Below are 24,758 nucleotides of genomic sequence, written 5' to 3' on the forward strand. Positions count from 1 at the left end.
AAGCGATCATTATTATTTGCGGGCGGCTGCTTACGAGTTTACGCTTTCTTCGAGAAACAAATCCTTGCGTTGGAAATCGATCGATTATATATGCACAGGTAATCAAAGGTGATAGTTGCAAAAAGAAGTCGGTTTTTGGTTTTATTGATAGAAGAAGTCACTTTCTTCAGGTTTAGCATATATTGCAGGTAAGAATTATTGTGCAACATTTGTTTAGTATCAATGCATGTAATTAACATGATGCCATGATCTCATAATCGTCTGTAAATTGATGAGAAAATTCACAGCAAAACGATATTCACATGTGATGTTGAAGGGTCTACAATAGTAAATGAGAAAACATTACACACTAGCGCCATCTAGTTGGCTTTCTTGCTGTTGGGCAGGAAGTTTTTTGGCTCATTTTGTGCTCTGATGTTTCGTTCCTATGTCACGAACCATAACAGCGCCATCTAGTCGGAAAACGTTTCAAGCTAAAGGCGAAAGGTTTGTTTTTTCATGGCTCTCTTTTACGGCAACGAAACTCTCTTGAATGTGTTCGTAATCTCTCTCGAAAAATTAAACCCTCTCAGCGCAACAGTGTAGCATAATTTTTACTATACTACGCCAAAACAAGTTAGTACAGAGGTAAACATTTTCGGAACAGCTAACAGAAATTTTGCTTTATTATTATTAGACAAAATTAATTTATAATTATAAGAGTGATACGCCTCATTTTTGTTTACGATCGACAAAATTATTACTGCAACGATTTATTTATTTATAACGAAAAGCAGCTCTCCCTGCCCTGCATCGCACACGAATCTTTACCGAGCACCCCTGTATTTATCTTCTCTCCATCTATCTAGCTCGCTCAGCCACCGCAGGAAAAAAAGAGAAAGCCGAGAGCCTTTCAGCGATCCCGCTTCACGCTCTCGCATTCCATCATTTCAATCTTAGCAGTGTAGTGGCGGATGCGTATGTGTTGTGCTGCCCGTTTTGTTAATTAGGTGAATATATCTGTACCATTATATTGTGCGAGAGGGTTTTCGAGATACCGTGTGGCCGCAAGTACGTACGCTCGTGGACGACGCCGTCCATTTTGCACGCATTTCTTCAATCGATCGCGTCCCAGTGCGGCCATTGTCGCCGCGTTTGTCCCTGCACGATTTCGTGTGCTTATTTCGTGTCGTCGTGTGGCGCTGTTGCTGCTGGCCCCAATTTTGCTGGCCAATCTGGTGAACATTCGCGGCGTGTACTGTCGTACGTGTGCGTGCGTGTGTGTGTGTGTATGCTGTATGTGCGCTTCTGATTGCAGTGTACGTGCGTGTGTTTCCGTGTCCATCTCGATCCAGCAAGGAAGAAGGCAAAAGGTGCTTTCATTTGCACACGGTGCGTTTTGTTTTGCAAAGTCGCTTTTCATAGTGGTGGTTTATTTCGTTTTCCCCCCCTTTTTACCCCTTGTGCGAGGTGAAGAATTGCTTCTTGATCGGTATTTTACATTTCAAAAAAAGGGAAAACGCGCATAAGCGCACACACACGTACCACAAAGCCCAAATGCATATGGAGATCGAATAACGTCTAACACGCATCACTCCCGTTTACTCGCCCTGGTTCGAAAGTTGGCCCGTTTTGCGATCGTTTGCAATTGTTTTTTTTGTGTGTGGTTTGCGTTACAAAATCGTTCCTTTCGTCGCTTGCTAACTTTACCCAAGTACATACGCGGCCGTCTTTCGGTGCTAGGAATCAACCTTGGCGAGAAAAAAAGAAGAAAAGTGTCCACGTACAATAGCGAACCGTAACGCAGAAGCAGTCAAGAAAGCGAACCACGGTTATAAACGCGGCACGCCAATCGAACGCGATCGTTCGCCGAAATATTTTGTCAACAGAGCAAGCTTTTAGGAAGAGCAACAAAAAAAACCACGAGCTAAATCAAACCATTTTGCAGCTTTCAATCGAATTGGTTTAAATAGCAACACAAATATCGATTATTATGTCGATTTTCCATGCGTTAGTGTTATATTTCGTGTGTCGTTCGTGCTGCAGCAGGGAAAATTCTCGCGCAAATATGTAAAGCAATTTCACAGCGGCTGGCCAACATTCAAACACTATCCACCACCAACAGGCACATTCAAACGATCATCAACTGAACGAGGAGCGCCAGTGGATGGTAGGGATGAACGACGCATAGCTCCCCCATTCCGTGGAACCAAGGCGTCTACCATCAGTTTCAGCGAGTACACCCCTTCCCTGTCTCTCTGCATTTGGTATCAGATTAGAGGGAAGAAAGAACGAGGTGGCCGAGGAGAGGGAGCCAAGGAGTAAATCGAGATGAGGGGGGGGGGTTGTACTGTTTAGCGGGGCGGATTGTCACAAGAAGAAATAATGGTGTATATGTGTGTTTGGATCAATCTCGAAGATCGCGGGGATCGAAGAAACGGCAAAGTTGCCAACACGGTGCGGGTATTATTAAATACACCTCGCTTGCAACGTTGTTGCATGGCTTTCTGTCTTCATTTTTTGCGCTCCACTCTTTGTGTGCAGTTTGCTGTTTCTGATCCCCGCACAGCACCGAGCCAGCACAGCTTCACGTTTCTTCTCTTCCATACGCGAAGGATGCTCGTCGCACATCGCCAATCCGTTGTTGAGGGTGTTTTCGTGTTTTTCTTCTTCCTTTTGACGATTCCATTCCCACTTTTTAAATGCCCTTTTTCACTGAATGCTGGGAATGTTTGATTTTTCGTTGGTCTATGCTGCATGAGCATAACGGACTCCAGTGCAGCAGGAAAGGGATGCGAATGAAAACGGACAGCATGTATAGTGACACGCGCGTTGTCCTTGAAGCATGCGATTTGCCAGAATGCAAATGACAAGATCAGCTGATTTTGGATATTCTACGGAGAAAGATTGCACTTGTACGTGTTTTCGTTCCAGTGTTAAACCGTTAAAGGATAAGATTAATATTCGTTTTGTTTTTATTTCAGACACAAGCATGGAGAATAATGAAACTATACACTGTTTATATTGTGGATTCCTTTTATTGAATCGATTTACTCGTCCAGGAAATGATACAGTACGCTAGGAGACGTTTTTGGAATTAACTCCTCTTTTGGTTCTGTAAAACGTTATTAAAACCGTTTTAACGTTGCTATTGAACTTGACTGCATCTTGACCTCATCTGGCTGACTATCTGCCACACAGAACAGCAAATACCAAACAAAAACAATGATACAATGGACAAAACATAAGCTGCTTAAGTTGCACCGCCCGAGATGGAATGAAATTGCATTTCGAAGAATAGCATGGATTGCCTAAAACCTCTCAACAAAACACCCCAAACGCCCACGCACGCATTCATCCATACGTATGTTAATTGAAGCGAGTGGATGAGGCAACGTTTGTTGCATGCCATAAAGCACAACAAACCCTCGAACCCTCCACCATAAACACGCACATAAATGCAACACCGCAGCAGACGATAGATGCAGTTTTGAGTGGGAGGAATAGGATCCGGCAAACTTCTGCTTTTGCAGTAGAATGCGCCAGAGAATGAAAGCACGAAAAATTAAGCGAAAAAAAAGCAATATGGTCCCGTTTTTTCGATCGCTGCTTGTGTGTGTGTGCGCGTTACTATGCGTTACAGCCTACCACATTCCAACGTTGCGTTCGTTCGCGCGAATCTCTTTTTTTGTGTATGTGCCCAACATGCGTGTTGGGTCACAAAGTGGCGGTAACAGTGCATTGCAGGCAAATTCTTCGTGTGTCCCCCCTACCCCTTCCCGACACACTCCGAATCACCTGTGCTTTTTTATAGGTGTGTGTGTATGTCTGGTTTGGGTGAAGAGTCAGCATTATCCGTATGTTTTAAACGCACCGAACCGAAAGGAAAAGATTATGGGAAGAGGGTAACAGTAGAGCGGAGAGTACATTTCGTATGCGCATCAATTTCAAGCAGCGCGCGATCATGCTGCGCGTCTGTTTTGTAGGCGAAGGCGAACCGGAACTCACAGCCGTGAGTGACCTGCTTTCTTGAGGAATCCAAATCTGCTGGGTTTTTGGACCACTCATCACGCATCGTTCATTGTTTAGAAACAAGATAACGCACACAGAGGTATGAAGAAAGAAGAAAATAGCGTGCCCAACCCCCCGAGTACAGTAAACGGTGTGGATTCGAAGATCGTCACACGAATCCCTGCCGCTCAGCGAAACAATTTCTTCTCGTTGCGAAAAATCGGTGCATGCCTGTTTGGTTAAGTGTTATGTCATGGCAGGGCATCGCCTAGGACGCGTTTTAAACGCTTACACCTCGGTTGGTGTGGTATGCAAACACCGCGCAGCGTTTTGTGGCGAGATAAAAAAAAACTTCCAAAACCAGCCAAAACAGTATCATTTCCTACAAGTGCACACGCACACGTAAACATCTACTCCGGTGATGGTCGGTTTCTGTCGCGCACACACTGTCACCGCCGATTAACGCCGTCCAGCCACATATATTCTCACCCGATGGTGAAGGTGGAAAAAAAAGCAAAAGGAGAATGGTTGATGGTGGTGCCACACAGCAGGTTTTCGAATGGCTATCAATTCGACTCTAGCACGCCGGAATGTCACATTGCCACATTGGCCGCGCATATACAAACGAACCGCACCGACTATGTTTGTGTAGGTATGTGTGTGTATGTGTGTGTACGCACATCGATAGAAGGTGCGCCCTCCCAATACACACACGCACGTGTCGATCGGTTCATTTAAATGTTCACAGGCGGCGAGACCGCGGCAAACAATTACGGCAACAGTGCGTCCTAAACAGCGAACGGTTGCGCACTCACGCACTCTGAAGAACCAAAAAGAAAAAAAAACAGAACGTACACTCACACGCCCACTCACATGCCGCGTGCTCTGGCAGCAAACCCAAGCTGGCCGGTTGTAATTATATCGGTGCTGTGTGATTTTCTTCTCCTGCCCGTTCTTCTATCGTTTGTCTTTTTTGTCGTTCCACTCTCTCTTCGCTCTGGTGACGTTTTTTCTGGCGTTTGGAGGATGCTTTCTCTTAGAAGCGCAAAACATAATGATGGTGAAATGTGTATGTTGTACACCCTTCAGAAAAGGGTGCCAAAATAGGACCAGGTGTTCAAGTTCCCCCACGGTGCGATCCTCCACACCTTTTTTGGGAGGGGAAGAAAAGTCCTTCTGAACTAGCGTTGTGCACATTGAGTAAGAGTGAGTGAGTGAGTTAAATCTTGCAAAGGAGTTTATAATTTCAATTCAGCATAAGGAGTTTTAATGACTCTTTCTCATTTCTTTACTTTTTTTACTCATTCATTCTCTGTGCTAACAAATGACTGACTCTTTTGCATTTTTACTCACTCACTCTCGCTGTGCCGACTAATAAGTAACAATTTAAATCCAGAAAGAGTACCAAAACACTCACTCACTCTTATTGCGTGAGTTGAAACGCTAAAGAGTGAGTCATTAGTCGGCACAGAGAGTGAGTGAGTGAAAAGTGACAAGAAGTAATTAAAGGATTAGGTTAGAGTAATGTTTTTATGACTCGCAAAAGAGTGAGTAAATGATTCGAATCTTTATAATCATTCTTTCACTTCGTTTCAACTTACTGAAAAGAGTGACAATTCTCATCTCTATTCTGGACATTATCCTCACAGTTGCCTTAAGTAGGAGAGTCGTAAACTAATACTACACATCAGCGTGTTCCAGCATCTGGATTCCTTTTCTGAAGATGAACCTCTTCTCTGGAGTTAGCTTCTCTCTCTCTTATAGGCCCACTTTTTTGTTCTCCAGCAAGCGCCACATGAAGTTGGTAAAATTATATTACGCGTGTTAGTGTCTTGCTTTGAGGTGTAACAGATCTTTGATCTGTAGCTGTTTGATAACGGACTTTCCTTTCTCAAATGGCTCATCGAGACGGCTTCATGGTGTAAACCAGGGGTCTCCACACTACTGGATCTCGGGATCTCCAACTCCCTCCTGAGAGATCCCGAGATTGGCCCTCAGCTGTGGCTATTCCACTCAATGTGGCCCGCCATCTAAAAAATGTGGAGGCCCCTGGTGTAAACCATGGAGTTCTTCGAAACATGTCTAAAAAAAATCCTATTTTTTTTTCTTTGTAGAACAAAAAGGGAAAAGACACTGCTATCGTGTCAACCAGATCGACAAACTCCGTACAACTCGTATCCTTCCCTGGTGGTGATATGCAATTGACATTCGGCGACTGGTAGCCGAATTGTTGTTCCTGTGTCGCCAGTCTTTAGACGCGCTTTTGGGATCTGTTCCCGCTGTGCTGCTGGCACCCAGCAGATGTATGGGTTAGATCTTCTGGTGTATAGCGAGTTCTCTAGCCGGCCAATTAACTTACGGAAAAGCCGAGATACCCGTCCACGGTTCAATCCACGTACGTGGGAATGGGAACTCTCACAAACACATTCTCTCTCGGATGTCCACTGCATTGGAATGCGAGTGTTGATATTCGCGTGGTCCGAGGCGGGGGTGGGGGTGGAGGGGGATAGAAATTCTTTAATTATTATCCCTACCGCAACAGCACCGTCACCGCGCGTCGGACCTCCCGTCCCGTATTGGCTTCACATCATATGCGCCATCTTGGCATTCTGCTTGCGACGACTTTGCTGACGTGCGAGTGGCTTGATCCATATTACTGTAGCATACTGTACCGAGATCCAGCACACAACAATCTCGTTGCATTGCACAGTTATTGCTTTTTGTTTCACGATCATCCACCGAACCCCATCCCCCCCCACCCAGTATATACGCTGTGCAGCCTTTCTGCTGTTATCTTCTCGGTCATTGTCGCTTCATCCCCATTCGCCTCACGCGGATCCGTTAGAATTGTGATGCGCTTTTTATAGTACGTGTGGTACGGGGGGTGGACAGGATGAAACCTCCGTTAGTTGCGGCCGGGTGTCTCTCGTTTGATGTTCTTCATCTTCCGTTCGTTGACTGTACGTGGCACAAGCGAAAAGCGCATTCTGCAGGGTAGGGGAAGTAACCACGCGGAAACAGTTGACAAACGGGGTTTTGTGTCGTGTGTGTAATTAACAGCTTCCGTTCTCTTCCTTTACGTCGCCGTTTATGAAACGTTAGTCCTCAGCATGTACACGCGCATTTTTGTTGTTGCAAATTTGCTAAATTGAAAACGGGGTTGGTAGTATTTTGTTTTTCTTTCAAATTTCTTTTCCAATTCGTTTCATCGCGTCTTTCACTCAATCAGCTACGGACGAAGGACAAATGCATAGGTCACACTAAATTTGTGCCTCAAGTGGCAAGTGTCGATGCGTTACAGCATAAAAATGTTGCATGTTTGTTTACGCGAACACGCGTGTACGAGTGTGAGAGGGAGAGAGAGAGGGACAACAAACCGATCGATTACGAGAGAGAGAGAGAGATAGAGTGAGCGTGTACGGGTGTGTGAGTGCGTGAGAAAACTAAAGCAAAATGAGGTAAAGGAATAGGCATGCACAAGAATGCAACTGCGTGCAACTATTTCGATGCAACGAAGCATCGAAGTAACCCCATCTCCTTCCTCCCCTAAAGCAAATTCCCAGTGCTTCTAGCTTCTTCTCTCTCTCTTGCGTGTGTGTGTGTGTGTGCAGCTGCTCGATCACACAACACCACCATCGGGGGCGAATGGATTCGTTTTTCGCTGCCATCAGCTCGAATCAAATCGCGAAAACAAAAAAAAACCACCACGGACCGAATGGTGGGACAAGTGAATGCGTGTGTGTGTGTATAATCCGTTCGCGTTTGCAAAAAAAAAATGTATGTTGTTATTTCTCTGCGAAAAGGGCAAATTGGAAAACGGTGGCAGAGTTGCCACAGTGTTTGCGGCACTTTGCGAAGCGAAATTTAAAAACACAACACAAGTGCAGTACAAACTAAAATTCCGAATGTTTCGCGGTTTGTTTGGCTATCGCTGTTTAATTAAAATTAATTTTATGTGTGTGCGTGTATTTGAAAGTATTTCAAAATTTCACTGTGTCCAGTGTATATTGATTGTTTCTTTCATTCCTTTTACTTCACAGCAAACATGCAATTAAACATAAAGCACAGCAATGTGTGAGTGCGGGTCTTTTATTTTTTCGTTTTCTCGGAAGGATCGTCCACTACACTAATATAGTCCCGCAGCAGCAGCAGCAGCAAAGGTGCCGGTAATTAGTGCATTTATTGTGCTTCATCCTCAGCGTGTAGTTGTGTGTGTGCGCCAATGTGCCTTATGGGATGCGTATGTGTATTGCTACGCAGCATTATTCACGTGCGGGCATTAAAATCGTGCCATAGTGTTTAGTGTGTGGTAGTAGAGAACATTACGTCTTACGTTCGTATTGTGCCGTTCTTTCAATCAACCCCCCAAAAAATACTAAACTCACACACACACACACACACATACCGCATCGAAAGACAAAAAAAGGATTGCTTTCCATCGATCAACCTTCACCGGCCGCAGCGTGGCATTTTGTCTTACCTTCGATCAACAGAGCCCGGCGAAACGTAAATCAGTTACCATTTGCTTTCGTTTCCACCTACGCAACAGCAAAGAAAAAAAAAGTACGTCTCCTTGTTTGCGCGCGTCGGTCACTCGTCGGAGTGCGTGAAAGTGAAACCAGCGATAAGCGCACGCACACACGCCCCCACGGCCACACACATCAGTGGTGTAGCACCTAGCCGCAATTACACTATTATGGCACCAGCGTCATATTCGTCCACTGTGCGGTTGTCTGCTAGCGAGCGCACCCGAACAGCGACCATCATCCGCATTCTGTGCCCCATCCACCCATAGCCGATGATACGGCCACGATACGCTGGCGTGGCGTGTGTGCGTGTCCGCGTGTGTGTGCGCGCGCGCAAGATAGTGATTGTGCCGGGTGTGTGCGTGTGCGTACCCAATGCAGCTGTGTGGCGTCCTTTCACGATCTCTCGTACTTAGTGTGTGTGTGTGTACAACAACAAATGCGAGCAAAAAGGAAGTGAAACAACACAAAAAAATCACAGGAACCTCCATTCAGGGTGCAAGAATTCTCGCACGCTACTAGTACTCCCCAGTACAGATCAAGTAGTATTGGGGGTGCCGAAAAAAAGGTCAACAGCAGCAGTCTCCAGACCAGTGATAATACAAAATCCGATCAATCAACCCATGAACTTAATGCGTGCGTATGTTTGTGTGACTGTGTAAAGCATAAAAACAAAGAAAAATCAGACGCAGGACGTGCGCGCGCACCCACGTGTGCACGCACACGAACGAAAGTGCTAAACTATGCCAAAAAGCTCCAGCAACGCAGATCTACCACTCGGCTGGGAAATTAACACCGACTACGATGGCAAGGTTTACTTTATCGATCACATCAACAAGAAGACGACCTGGATTGATCCGCGTGACAAGTAAGTAACGATTCTGTCAACTGTATGACGCCTAATTTAGTCATTGTACTAAGAGGACTGGGTAGATATTAAGCTAGAAACACGAAGGTTTTTTATTGGAAAACAGTTAGAAGTTGTCGAACTCGGCATGCTCTTAATTCCTGGTTAGAAACGAAAGATTTCATAGATATTTTAGATTCCGTTAATGGGGGTTAGACATCTCTCTCTTCTTGGTTTAAATATCTTCTATCAAGTTATTGGTGCAGAATTGAAGAAATTGGGATTTAGTATCGGTTCTATTGTGAGAGGATATTAGTGAAGGGTATAAATACTTATTTTTCCGGGATCAAAGCAATAGTGTGGTGGGAACTCCGAAGTGGATTCATGAATCTACTCCGACATATAAAAACCAGATTCAACTCTGGGAAACATCCAGAGTTGACTCCGAATTACTCCGGAGTTGACTCCGAATTATTCCGGAATTGACTCCGGATTACTCCGGAGTTTACTTCGGAGTTGACTCCGAATTACTGCGGAGATACCTCCGAATTACGATGACTTCGAATTACCGGAGATGACTTCGAATTACTCCGAAGTTGACTCCGAATTACTTCGGAATTGACTCCGAATTAGTCCGGAGTTAACTCCGGAGTAGACTCCAAATTTCTCCGGAGTTGACTTCGAATTAATCCGGAGTTGATTTCGAATTACACCTGAGTTGATTCCGAATTACTCCAGAGTTGACTCCGTTTTACTCCGTAGTTGACTCCGAATTATTCCGGAATTGACTCCGAATTACTCCTGAGTGGACTCCGAATTACTCCGCAGTTGATACCGGATTATTCCAGAGCAGACTCTGGAGCTCCCGGAATTCACATTCCCGGTGTCGACTTCGGTGTTTCAATTCTGGAGCACTGGATCGACGATTGGAAACGATTGATAATGATGTTTTATCATTGCGTGAAGAACAAATGTTTAAAAGGCAAACTTCGGAGTTTTTGTGGATTTATGAATGAAATAGGAATTTCCAAAAACCACTCCATGAATTTGCTGATGAAGGTTGAACAATGGGATGTTAAGTTTGAAGGTCCCTATTGCCTGAAATGCACTGAGAGGTTCGTGCATGCTTGAGAAGCTCAGTAATTTTCTAACTCTGAAGACTATGAAAGTTCTCAAATTTTTGATGAGTTCCTTCGAATATCTCGAAGTTCGTCAAAACGTTTCCAAGCGTTTCGTTTAACTTACCGACTGAAAACTGAATACAGCAACCTTCAGTATTGAAGATGAAGAAATGTTGGCATCTCTTAGTAGGCAAGTTAGTAACTGTGTTACTACACCTTGCTGGCAGCTAAGGTTCAATCATCAACAAAACTTGCGTCCTGTGCTCTTTCCATGTGTTTCCGTTCTTGGGTGGAAAAAATATATCCTTCAAAATCTTCCAAAGCGCTATCGGAACCATCAATTCAGCGTGGAATTTATGCAAACACGTTCGTGGTCGAAATATGGGGGGGTTAAAGCGCTTTTATTAATTTGATCGTGGAACGAGGTGGCGAGGAATGTGTGGTAGTTTGGTGCGGACACAATGGAACTGAAACGATATCGTCGTAGAATAAACACGGCAAAGAATTCAGGCCGCAGTCGTAAACGGAGGGGAAAAAATGGTAAACACACATACACGCAAACGGCATGCTTAATTTGCATATTTGCATTAGGCTAGAGTCGTATGTCGTTCTTCATCGTCCACCTTCCATTTCTATTTTCCCCGCTTTGCGTGTGTTTATATCTAGCGATGAAAGAAGCACCATGTTGGAATTCGGCGTTCGTGTAAAGGTCAGCACAAAATGAAAGCACACGCCATTCGCTGTTCCCTCTCCCTCTCTCTCTTTTCTCCCCCTTCTCATTAATCTTGTATCACCTTCACCACACATCCCATCGCGAAAAAAAAGGAATGAAATTGCAACTACAGCAATAAATCCGTAATTGTGCGAATATGATAAGGTTTGTGGAAATTGTGTGAAACACAACGTGTGAGAGGGTGTGCGAGAGTGAATTTGATTTCTTCGCCTCTGTACGCCTCTTTTTGCCCGTTATGTTAGTGACACATCTTCGGCATCTACGCAATACTACGCGCTGATGTACAGGCGGGTTTGATGTTGGCCAATGCTGCCGCTGTGCTCGGGGAAGACATAGGCGTGAGGTGGTCTCAAGACCTTCGACAGGAAGCGAAGATTGACGTTGATTCAGATGGCGGCGTTAGTGTACGATGGCGCATTCTCTATATGTTTGAATGTGTGTGTGTGCCTGTTGGGCGGAAAAGTATACTGCGTGAAAGGGGTGGAGGAGGAGAAGCTGGGATTGTGATGCGATAGGAACTTGCCGAGAAAGGGTTTGGTTGCTCTGTTCCTTCCTCTTCCCCATTCGGGCAAACTTCAGGCCCTCACATGTGCGGGCTAGAGAAACCTCTGAGTAAACAATCAACACATTCCATTCTTATCAGCCTCCACTTCTACCGCCTACACACACACACACTCGCTTCCCTTCCCTCTGCTAGCGTCCAACCATCCACAGGAATGAGTGAGTAAGTTGGAAAGATTGCGTTTATGTGTGCGCAATTCTGTTATCAGTTCGTATAAATTACAAATATCTCCTCTCTTCTTACTCGTTCTTGCTAATATTTCTGCTTTTGCTTAAAAATGTCGGCCCGGTGGTCGAGATGGTAGTGACGCCGATCTCTACACGACACGGCCGGGGATCAAATCCCCTTCCGGATCTAGAAATAGTTAAAGAGGGAGAGGGAAATTGAAAGATAGAGAGAGGGAGTTGCAGGCCGCATACTTCTGTAACTCTCTAAGGAACTCTGTGCTTAGGTGGTCCGCATTCCTTCTGTTGCTTAGCGACCAAGCAACTAGACAATTTCTCATTAACGTGATAAAAAAAGAAATTAAAAATAAGCCTCATTACGGTCAGCCCTTCAAGCCGGCTGTTAAACCCTTTATTTGATTCTATTCAGCCACGTTAAAAATGCTGCGTAAAGCGCTACCAAGCGTTCGGTTCCTCGCTCATCTCGTTCGTGACAGCTGGATCGTCCTTCGTGGCGATCAGCGGGAACTGTCAATGCTGCTTGGGCGACATCTTCACTTGAATGCTGGCACCTGATGAATCATTTACGAAGAGACATTCATATGGGCCTCGGAAATGGTCGATGTACAAGAGATGGATGATTCACCAAAAAACTCCAAGTACCAGATTCGTAGAGCCCGGAACCTTGAAGGACCAAAAATCCTTGAAGAACCAGAATAGAATGAAATAATTCTAATTGTATGTTTCACATGTGACGTGATGTAAGGAATATTTACAAATTCACTCAAATTAATTAAAGTTTAGAAACTGTAGAATTCATTAGAATTCCTTGAAGTCATTAGACATACATGGGTACTTGGAGATCTAGGAATTGTTGAGGAGATTTATGCATCTTTACAAAAAAGGATCAGAATTGCTCTGGGACTGGGAATTTGAGAATCTGAGAATTACTAGGACTTAAGAGACGATCAAACATTCAGTATTCACAAGATAATAGTATTCGGAATGAAGGTATAATAGGTCAATTGAAGGTACCTTAGATCTTACCAGTAAATGCCATTTAAATGTCCAAAAACCAACATGGCGCCCACGCCAGGGTTCTAAATTCCATTGGGAGACATTGGGAGCACATCAGGTCAGTAAACCATCTTCCGGTTGCTTCCCACTTTATCGACAAGCGAAGGAAAAGTAGGAAAGGTTAGCAAGCGACGAGCTGAATCTGGTGGTAGCACCCTCACAGCAATCATCATCCCCGGTGATCACAATTAATCACGAGCTGCATCGTGGCGTAAATAAGCGAACCAACAAGCTAGAAAAAAAACCCTTTTAGCAGGACAAACCGCGGGGGTTTAAGTTAGATTTATATTTGCCTCTAGATACCGTATGACCTAACGAAGCAGGGCTTGAAGGTGTGCGTGTTTGTTTGCGTTTGTGGCAGCGTGCGAGCGAGAGAAAAGAGTGGAAAAGATTGATAACGAGTAAAAGGTATTGTGGGTGAGTACGATAGCCCTTATCAAACCCGGCGGTTGTGCCATTTTTAAGCGTTTTTGGATGAAAAGCAGGAAGCGGGGGAAAAAAAGATCTATCAGAAAAGAGTAAACAGAATTTCTTGTCTTCTTCTGTTGTTCGCAATTTGATGAAACAGCAGAAGAAAGTTGTGGAGGTTCTAATTTGCAAAAAACTATAACCTAAGTAGTAGGAAGGAATGCAGGGAACATTTTGTTTTTTCTAATGCTTCCCCTTTTCTCTTTACGCATGTAAAAATCTTGACCTACCCGAATCATGTGAATATTCACATTGAAAGAGAGAGAGAGAGAGAGAGGAAGACCGGAATAGCAAAGGATGGGAAAGCGGAGAAACGTATTCGCACCTGCAACATAGTCTTCAGGTTTATCGCCTCGCATACCTTTATTTTGTTGTTCTTTGCATAATTATTCCTCGTGTAAAAAGGTACAGCAAAACAGTCGAAGAATAATGGGAGCGAAAGAGACAGTGCGACGAGAGATCGTTAAGAATGTTAGGCAAAGGGTTAAGAGTGGGCAAATGAAGGCGAAGGGAGGTTAGTGATAATGAATGAATCTCTTCCCGATTTCCGTTTTTGCGAGACAGTGGTGTAAAAGAAAAGTGCATAAAAGCACTGCCAATAACTGGTAGAACGGTAGTAACGAGGGTAATGGAACGATGAAGCGATGAGGAGGGATGGCCCTTTACGATGAATCCATCCATCTGTACCCTGTTTTTTTTTGCACTGTTAGCATGGGAAGTACTCTTAAGGGTGGCCATTATTTTACATTGAGGATGGCTAAAGAAACCTGATTGAAAAAAGAAACCCCAGAAGGTTTTGAGAACGAGCGCAGGAAAGGGGGTCACGTTGGCCTGTCGAGGAAGCGCCGGAAGGGAAAGCAAGTGGATGTGGCATTGACCGTGGTGAACAGAATAGGGGGGGGGGGGGTGGGGGTTGGTGGTACAGCATATGCAGCAAGCGGAAGCACGAAAGTTCATTGGCATCAGCGGTCGAGTTCTTGCCTGTTCACTCGTTTTCACCGTCTCGAAACACACAAAAGATGCATTTTGCACCGGAAAGGAATAAAAGGGCTAAACACTGCACTTTTGTGAATGTGTGCAGTGTTAAAGGTCGTTAGAGCCAATAGAACAAATCGTAAGGAAAGACGTATTACAGGGTTTTCCCTAATAAAAGCGGTACAACGAGCGAACACTATCCGGAGATGCGTAAATGAATTTGATAGTAGCGGGAATAGAATTTACAGGGGTTTTCAACTTGTTTTTATTGGTCTTTCAAACAGACTAAAAATTAAGGCTACAGTCTGAAATAAGGACCGCCCCCCCCTCTCTCACGGTCAATCATCTGCGTGTCAATTTTTCGTACAGGGTGGTTCGGAGGCTATGCAATGTGGCCTGAATTTGAATTTTTATTATAATTACAAATACATTTTAAGGGGGTTTTCGCATAGTGAAAAGTGAATTATTTATTGAGGAATCAACTTCTATACCCTGTTTGAGAAAATGTAAAATTTTCCTCATTTTTTTACCAAGTTTTGCCTATAACTCGGTCGGTATCCAACGGATTGCCAAACTTTAACCTGTGGTCGATAGATGGCAACAATGGCTACATTTTCTTCTTGGACAGCCGTGCCCTCAGATGTCTGTGCCAGAAGTTATTCGAGGAACCAAGTTCCTTACCCTGTTTGAGACAATGTAAAATTTTCCTCATTTTTGCACCAACTTTTGCCTATAACTCGGTCGGTATCCAACGGATCGCCAAACTTTAACCTGTGGTCGATAGATGGCACCAATAGCTACATTTTCTTCTTGGACGGCCATGCCCTCAGACGTCTGTGCCAGAAGTTATTCGAGGAACCAAGTTCCTTACCCTGTTTGAGAAAATGTAAAATTTTCCTCATTTTTGAGCTATGTAGCAAAAATTTGAAATGTGATATATTTTGATGGGAATTTGTTGCAATAAGTTTCTTTTCACTTAAATAGTGCTTTAAATTAAAAAAAGAATAAAAAATCAGAAAAAAAAATTTCAACTCGAAAATTTCATAAGGCTTACCCCTTACGTTTTTTTGATAAATTTTGCAAAAAAAATTAAATTGTTTTATTTTAATGCCAATGAGTTGCAATAAGTTTCTTTTCACTCAAATAATGTTTAAAACAAAAAAATAATAAAAAATTATAAAAAAATTAAAGAATTATAAAAATTTGAAAATTTCTTAAGGCTCATTTTTGTACCAAGTTTTGCCTATAACTCGGTCGGTATCCAACGGATCGCCAATCTTTAACCTGTGGTCGATAGATGGCACCAATGGCTACATTTTCTTCTTCGACGGCCATGTCCTGAGGTGTCTATGCCTCGAAACATAATAAAAAAAAACAACCGCAACCGTCACAATTACGGTTGCGGTGTTGATTTGCAATTTAAAATATTTAAATCTGATAAAGCTTTAAACCACTAAGTGGATTTTAGGGGGTTTTCGGAATATTTTTGTGCTAATATACGGAGCAAGGTTTTTCCGCGTCTCACCAAGGTTTTTACTTTTTATTATGCTCCTTATTTCTTCCACAAATGACATATGTCAAAATGATCGTCAAGATATATACACTCCTGCCCACGGTTAATAATTTTTGTTCGTCTACAAAAGCAAATTAAATTAGTTTGTCTACTCTTCATCCCGCCGGATATGAAAACTGTATCTTTGTTTTAAGTTCAATTTTTCAGGATAGTGCGCTTATCGCATCGTGTCTATTGGGGTAACCCTGTAAAGTATTAATCATTGACGTGAAGAAGTGCAGTGGAAAACGAGATAAATACGGTGGGAGATAGAGTGTAGAAAAGCGTCCAGTTTCTTTCTGACAACGGTTTTCACAGTATGAGGGAAATGAGCGAAAGAAGGGGAAGGATGAAAGAGGAAGAAAGAGGAACCGTAAGTGTTGTGAAGGACTCCCCATTGTACCAAGGCCGAGAAAAACAGAAATACGAGATATGCACAGCGAGACAAAAAAAACAGATAAGAGAGAGAGAGAGAGAGAGAGAGAGAAAGAGAGAGAGAAAGGGAGCGGAGAAGAAAGAGAAAACAGAGAAGTTCGTTGTATTAGCTTCTTTTCTTTCTTTCTGAATATGTTTTTTTCTTTCTTCCTTTTTGTTTATTACCATCCTTCTTCACTGTTCTCGGGTTTAGTTCTGTTTTATATTTTATTTCTTCTTTTTTTCTTCATCTTCCCGCACGAATGTTGTAATTTAATTTCCTCTTAATCAGGTTCTTTCCTTTTCCTTTACCTTTTGTTTTACCTAGCTCTCTTTTCTTTGTCACAACTTCTTTCATTCACGGTGTTCCACACTATTCTCCGCACGTTTCCGCCTCATCCCTTCCATCGCATGTTGTTCTGTGTTTTGTGTTTTCTTCTCCCGTTTGTAACGGGGTGAGTAAAACAGAAGTTAGGGGTTTTGGAGGGGGTTTGGGGAAAGCAGAAACATTTCATCCGCCCGTTTTCCCGTTTTCTACAACTGCCCCACCGTCTTCCCTTTTCCTAGGGCTCAACATTTGTTTTCGTTGCACTTCTAGATGCGCTGTTTATTTACTTTTAGTTTTATGTTTGCCAGCCCCTTCTATGCGCAGCCCTGGGCCCGTGAGAAAACGGGTTGCTTGCAAAGGGATTAGGGACAGGCAGGGTGGATTTAGGGTAACTGCACTGAATGCATCTGGGTTTCTGGTAGTTGTACCATTACGGTACAGCGAGCAATTGCAGATGAGACGCGCATCTGTGTGTGAGACATTGAACTGGCGAAGGGATCAAGTGCGTGTTGGGGCATCAATTAGTTGATTCGAACGCTGTATGCATCACACTTCCCCACACCTGCGAGTGTTGATGCAGTTTCACCTGACAGGTTTGCTGACTATTTTAAACCCCTCTAGTAGAGCTAGCAGGAAAACATCTTCAAGAAGTGTGCAAGAGATAAAGCGACATAAAACATTGCATGTGGGGCATTGCATCTACACTAAACAGAACCTCCATTCCTCTAGCGACAACCCTACAAAGCAACAAAGCGACATCCTACTGACAGTCAGCACCTCTGTTTCACAAACCTTGGCCAGGAGCGGTTAGCTAAAAAGAGACGGAGGAGGATGAGAGCGACCAGAACGAAAGAGAGTTTGAGTGAAAGAGTGAGAGAATGTGGTAGGAATGGTTGTTGGGTACATTCTTGCCCAGTTATTGACCCGTTTGTTTGGAATAGTTCTTGCCAGGTTGGTGGAACGTCGATTTGTGTTCATTTTCTTTTCCCACCGCTTGACACCCGTTAAACCTCAACCCAACGTCACCGGTCCCAATCCCACCTTGTCTGATCGCTTTTCTTTCCCCGTTCCCTTGCCGTGTCCCCACCGTGTCCGTCGCTTTCCTTCCGGGTGGATTATGTCTGTAGTGGCAAACGTGGTGGAGATGATGGAAGACGAGGGAATGTGAATAGAGAATCTCTCACCTCCGCTTTACACCTTACCCTCACCCGTACGAACCATTTCCGCTTTTGCCGTCCCGCGACAAGAGTTCATCGTTCGCTCGATGAAACCTTCTTTCCCCGCGCACCACCACCCCATCCCCACATTCTCTTCCCCTGGCCTGCTGTTGACGGGCGTGACGGGCGTTTTGGTGCGCCGAGCTTGTTCTGGTGGCTTGGCTTTCACCTTGGTGTAAATATTTAGTAACAAATAATTTTAAGGGCTTTTTTTCTTAAGAACTCTGTCTTATTGCGTGCTCTTGTATGTTGTTCTGATAGTGGAGATAGTTGTTAAGGAACGAAATTGTTCGGTGTCATTCACATCATTGTGGGTCAACACATTCAGATATTCGCAGGAAAAATGTTAATCTAATTTCAATTAACACCAATTGTTCAGTTCGATACTGGGAATGTTTATTGAGTAATATGGTCTAGTAATAGCCAATGATTGCTACGGACTTCTTGGATTTGATTCTGATAGTAATGGTGGGTACTCCGGAGTAAATTCATGAATCCACTCCGAATCCGAAGTTTAAAAATCAGAGTATACTCCGAAGCAATTACTCCGGTTTAATCCGGAATACTCATTACTTCGGAGTAACTCCGGCATTATTAACGAACGGAGGGTGGATTTCACTCTGGAATAACTCCGGCATTATTTTGGAGTTACTCCGGAGTAAACTTCGGAGTAATTACTCCGAAGTATACTCCGAAGTATACTCTGGAGTAACTCCGGAGTTAAATCCATCCCCCGTTCGTTAATAATGCCGGAATTACTCCGGAATGTATCGAAGTCGGATTACGTTGACTCCGGAAAAATTGAATATTTACCCATCACCATCTGACAGAGGTGGGCAAAGCGATCATGAGTTTATGGTTCACGATCCAAGAGTTGTAACAAAATTTCTAAGAAGATGTTTGCTCTGCCATTTCCGGGATTTCTTGAATTTACTAAACTCGGCATATTGCCTAATTATGTACATGGAGAAACGCTTCAGATGGGTTTTTGGTACCCGGTCTATCGTGTGAAGACTTCCCTCAGTATCACTATACCACCGAGTCGTTCGTATTTCTGTTCGTTCAACTCTCAATTTATCGTGCATTGGGTGTGTTACAATTAACGTAGAAACGTCTAGCAACGGTTCGTAACGAAAGGATCTTACTTTCTAATCCCCGAGCCAAGGTCCAATGCACCGTGAAGCATTCCCGATGTCCATTGGGAAAATCTAGACGCCAAAACGAGCTGTTATTTTCGGCATCAAGATATGTATTGACCGTTTTCTTGGTACACCGTCGCAAAAACCCGAACCCGTTGGGTTCGTGCAAAGAAGCTGCAATTAACACTCCTGTTTGGTGCTTAACGCCGGTCGTAAAACAGGTATAATTTTACGATTTGCATTTCGCTGCAGCAGTATGCAGCACACACCAGGCACACCAGGCCAAGGTTCCAATCTGCAACTCCGCCCGCAATCCTCCTCTGCGCGCCGGAACGGTCGAAAGGCAATACAAACAGCAACAAACCCCCTCTCCCCTTCCTCACCGGAACAAGAACCACCGCACAAAAAGAGGACGTGTGTGTGGGTGGTGTGTATGTTGAGGGTGGGAAACAACTTTCCCACTTGCAAATAAGCAAGCCGTTATTTGCTTGCTAACCCGTTAATTAAAGCAAGTGTTCCTTCAACCTTTTTCGATTTCCTTCCTGCTGCATCCGTTTACCGGGGCTGCTGGTCGGTTTTCGTAAGCAATAAACTAATGGCGAAAGATGGCTGACAGTCGAGGACGAAACAGACGCATCTTCAATCGCAAGTCGTAAAGATTCGTCCTTCGCTTTTACTATTGTGTCGTAAACATTGCGTCAAGTCGCAGTAAGCAAATGTGAGCAGTGGAGAAGTGATTGCTATTTCTTGCAAACAGCTCCTTATCCTGAACTCCTGAACAGGTGGTATGCGTATTGATGAAGCGTTTACATCTTTTAATTGGCGGATTGACATTTGCTGGTTGCAATATGACCGTTTGGTGCCTACGCACGGTGCGGTTGTTTTGTTCCATTATCTAATTTCTGCCTAAGACTAAGCACCGTGCGCAGGAGGCGATTGTTACGGACGAGTCACGCATCATAAGATGTGGCTTATAAAAGTACGGTGGGATTGTATGTGTGCGAGAAGTTGCAACGGAATGTCCCATACCGAGTGTAAAGGCATTCGATTGAAGCGACAACACATATTAATCAGACATCAATTGAGCTAAATTGACTAGGGTCCTGAAATGGAATGAACGAACACACCATACGATGCACCTTCGATGGATAAGGTTAGTCTCACTCGCGAATGAGTCGTTTTACTTTTGTAAGAGTCATGACTCTTTGAGGAGTCGTTTCACTTATTCACAAGGTTAATCGATTTCGCTTCTCATTATAACAACAAGCCGTTATAAGCCAACACCCGTATGAAACGATAGTTGTTTTTTTATATTAATATTTACAGGGTTTTCCAGCTCAGTTCAAATATATAATGGGAGGTCTCAAATTCGTAATGATGTAATGATTTTGTAATGAGAGTAATGATTTTACGGATTAGAGACCTAGTTTTACCATGTTGAAAAGAGTTACCGGATTCGAATTCTATATACATTTTCGGATACACATTTTACATTGTTGAAAAGTGGTGTTACGGTGTTGAGCTGGCCTGAGAAACCCTGTAATAGGGCAAAACTGAATGGAAATTTTTAAATATTTTTAGAATTTTTAATTAAGCATTTGAAATTTATTTAAAAAAAATATTTTGACTTCATTATCGCTATCTCTATCCCATAGTTTCGAAGAACCGCCAAAACGTCGCTTAGGGTAAACAACTGTCGGATTTGAGATTTGGTGTTACGATTTTGATTTGCTATCTTACTACTTTGAATTGGCTTTCCAGACTTGAATACTGTCGTGCTTCTTTCACTTTGCGTTTTACGAATTTGAGACCTCCCATTATATATTTGAACTGGGCTGGAAACCCCTGTAATCATGAATGATGGGCGATGGCTCGGTGGTATATGTGGTAAACGGCGCCGGTCCACACGGCAGGACCGGGTTCAAATCCCATCCAGACCATCTCCCCGTAGCAAGGACAGATTATCCGGCTACTTGGTAAAATAAGACTAGTAAGACAGAAATGACGGACGTGTCCTTAAAGGACGCTAAGTCAACAACAGAGAGAGAGAGAGAGAGAGAGAGAGAGAGAGAGAGAGAAAAAGAGAGAGATAGCGAGAGAAAGAGACAGAAACAGAGAGAGAGAGAATCATGAATTAAATGATTCTCTAATGAGTTAAATCACTCATTCATGAGTGAGTCAAAGATCGCTGCAAAGAGTTATGACTCTTTATGATCGAAATGACAATTTTAAGAGGAGTTTTTTGTTTAACTTATTCGTTAAATCTTTTTGAATGAGTAACATTTCAAATGAATTATATCAAAATCTCTGTATAAGAATGATTTAATTCACTCATTTATTCTCACTCAGTTAGCACGAATAGTTTGCGCTATGGTTTTCGAGTGCTTTTCCCGCAACTGGGTTGAAGCTGATTAGTAAACAGACTGTGACCTTCGCGTCCAATTACGAACCAACAGTCCAGTGCAAGGAACACAAACCAACAAATCATGCACAACTTGAAACACGCGTTTGCATTTCGCGATCGATTGATCTCCTTTGTTTGTTTGCGTGTGAAAGGAGGCGAGAATTTCTTCACGGGAAAGAATTTCTTTGCGCCGCCGTTTTGCTTACGCTATCGCTCAATCTCAGTGTGTGTGCGTGTGTGTGTTTGGTACACAAACAAGTGGTATATGTACAAAATGGGACACAAGAAAAATAACATTGAGTCATAATATTATGTTGACATTGCTGCTATTTCCCACACTCATACTGCACCCCAATGGTGCTGACTGACCAAAACCCCAAAGTTCTTCGACGCATCGATTTTTCCTTCACTACAAGCGCACGCATTGCTGTCTCTGTTGTGTGTTTTGTTGTTGTTGTTCAATGTGTCATTTGCTAAAAATATGGTCATGGCTCAGACCGCACGACGGACCGCTTCTGCGTTTTGTGCGTTATGCAATTTGGGCCTGAGAGCGGTGCTTCGCTATATTTAAACCGACCACACGGGAATCGTCGCGGGGCAACCTGTTGTGTGTGATGCTCACAGCACTATAGTGCCGGGAGTGTCAAAGTTTAAATGGGTGGTGCAGTTGGGGCGTCTCCCGTAATTGACGATCCGAAGATCTACTCCATCACCCGTGCTACTTTCACTGCTTCATCGTTCAGCTTGGTTGTTTTTTTTCTCAAACATATTGATTGGCGAAGTGTCTTTCGCGTGTGGTCACGTTGGGGAACAATTTACTGCGAAGTGAAGGACACGCGACACTATTAGCCGTGTTCATGTGGGTATATCTGCTATTGATTGAGCGTGACACACGGAAAAGACTGTTCCAGGAAACCATGCGTCTATTGTTCGGAATGTTCCATCAAATCATTATTGGCATAAATATCTAGGCAGATGAGTTAATAGAATTCCATCGTTCTATGCGTCCCAGATGAAGCAAAGCGAAGTGATATATCTTTCGTTTTTTTGGACGACATTGAAGAATTATGAATTATGAACTATGGCAAAGACATGAAATGGGATCCGCCTCTGCTTAGGAGATTTTCAAATTTATAGATTTTTTTAAAATTTTTTTATGATTTTTTTTCTTTTTTTTGAGTGAAAAGAAACTTATTTCAACCAATTGGCATTAAAATAAATCAATTTATAAAATCTTGCTAAATTTCCCAAAAAACAGCTAAGGCTATATCCTAAGGAAATTTTCAAATTTTTATTTTTTTTTCTAATTTTTTATTCTTTTTTAATTTAAAACATTATTTGAGTGAAAAGAAACTTATTTCAACCAATTGGCATTAAAATAAAACAATTTAATTTTTTTTGCAAAATTTCTCAAAAAAAACGTAAAGGGTAAGCCTTATGAAATTTTCGAGTGGAAAATTTTTTTGAATTTTTTTTCTGATTTTTTATTCTTTTTTTAATTTAAAGCGCTATTTAAGTGAAAAGAAACTTATTGCAACAAATTCCCATCAAAATATATCACATTTCAAATTTTTGCTACATTGCTCAAAAATGAGGAAAATTTTACATTTTCTCAAACAGGGTAAGGAACTTGGTTCCTCGAATAACTTCTGGCACAGACATCTGAGGGCATGGTCGTCCAAGAAGAAAATGTAGCCATTGGTGCCATCTATCGACCACAGGTTAAAGATTGGCGATCCGTTGGATACCGACCGAGTTATAGGCAAAATTTGGTGCAAAAATGAGAAAAATTTTACATTTTCTCAAACAGGGTAAAGAACTTGGTTCCTCGAATAACTTCTGGCACAGACATCTGAGGGCATGGCCGTCCAAGAAGAAAATGTAGCCATTGGTGCCATCTATCGACCACAGGTTAAAGATTGGCGATCCGTTGGATACCGACCGAGTTATAGGCAAAATTTGGTGCAAAAATGAGAAAAATTTTACATTTTCTCAAACAGGGTAAGGAACTTGGTTCCTCGAATAACTTCTGGCACAGACATCCGAGGGCATGGTCGTCCAAGAAGAAAATGTAGCCATTGGTGCCATCTATCGACCACAGGTTAAAGATTGGCGATCCGTTGGATACCGACCGAGTTATAGGCAAGATTTGGTGCAAAAATGAGAAAAATTTTACATTTTCTCAAACAGGGTAAGGAACTTGGTTCCTCGAATAACTTCTGGCACAGACATCCGAGGGCATGGTCGTCCAAGAAGAAAATGTAGCCATTGGTGCCATCTATCGACCACAGGTTAAAGATTGGCGATCCGTTCGATACCGACCGAGTTATAGGTAAATTTTGGCGCAAAAATGAGGAAAATTTTCATGTTTTATTTTAATATTTTGATTTTTTTAATATTTTTCACTCTTTTTTTTATTTCAAGCATTATTAGAGTGAAAAGAAACTCATTGCAACCCATTGGCATTAAAATAAAAAAATTTAATTTTTTTTGCAAAATTTCCCAAAAAATTCGTAAGGGGTAAGCCTTATGAAATTTTCGAGTTGAAATTTTTTTGAAATTTTTTTCCGATTTTTTATTCTTTTTTTAATTTAAAGCACTATTTAAGTGAAAAGAAACTTGTTGCAACAAATTCCCATCGAAATATATCACATTTAAAATTTTTGCTACATTGCTCAAAAATGAGGAAAATTTTACATTTTCTCAAACCGGGTATGGAACTTGGTTCCTCGAATAACTTCTGGCACAGACATCTGAGGGCATGGCAGTCCAAGAAGAAAATGTAGCCATTGGTGCCATTTATCGACCACAGGTTAAAGATTGGCGATCCGTTGGATACCGACCGAGTTATAGGCAAAACTTGGTACAAAAATGAGCGTTATGAAATTTTTAAATTTTTCTAATTTTTTTTTCTAAGGGGGGCCTAACCCCCTGGCCGCTTAGTTTGCTTAGTGGAAGATCCGCCTCTGAATTGGATAATAAATATCCTAAAAACATTCCGTTTCATGTCCGTTCATGACATGTATTCCGTATTGTATTTCAACTCATGTGTATCAAACGTTTCGTTTCAACATGCTTACAGTCATGAGTGAGTAAAATGACCGAACCTTAACTTATATGTTTATGCCGGGGTTTTTTATGACTCCGAAATAAACGAGCTGACTCCTAATAACGACTCATTCACTCTGAGTTGGCTCACTAAAAAGAGTTGTTATTCGCATCTCTAGTACAAATCTGAAAT

The 24,758-nt window shown here is 42.7% G+C and overlaps 1 protein-coding gene across 1 annotated transcript in view; it reads left to right on the top strand.

Moving 5' to 3' along the window:
- Positions 1 to 1,078: 1,078 nt before the first annotated feature.
- Positions 1,079 to 24,758, top strand: part of LOC125762314 (protein kibra) — a 29,442-nt gene continuing 5,762 nt past the window's right edge. Inside the window, exons 1-2 of the mRNA XM_049424267.1 lie at positions 1,079 to 1,217; positions 8,031 to 9,384. Coding sequence (XP_049280224.1) covers positions 9,260 to 9,384 — 125 coding nt within the window. The 5' untranslated portion in view covers positions 1,079 to 1,217; positions 8,031 to 9,259. The remainder of the gene's footprint in view (positions 1,218 to 8,030; positions 9,385 to 24,758) is intronic.

Source organism: Anopheles funestus, chromosome X (genome assembly GCF_943734845.2).
Source record: "Anopheles funestus chromosome X, idAnoFuneDA-416_04, whole genome shotgun sequence".
NCBI classification, from domain to species: Eukaryota; Metazoa; Arthropoda; class Insecta; order Diptera; family Culicidae; genus Anopheles; species Anopheles funestus.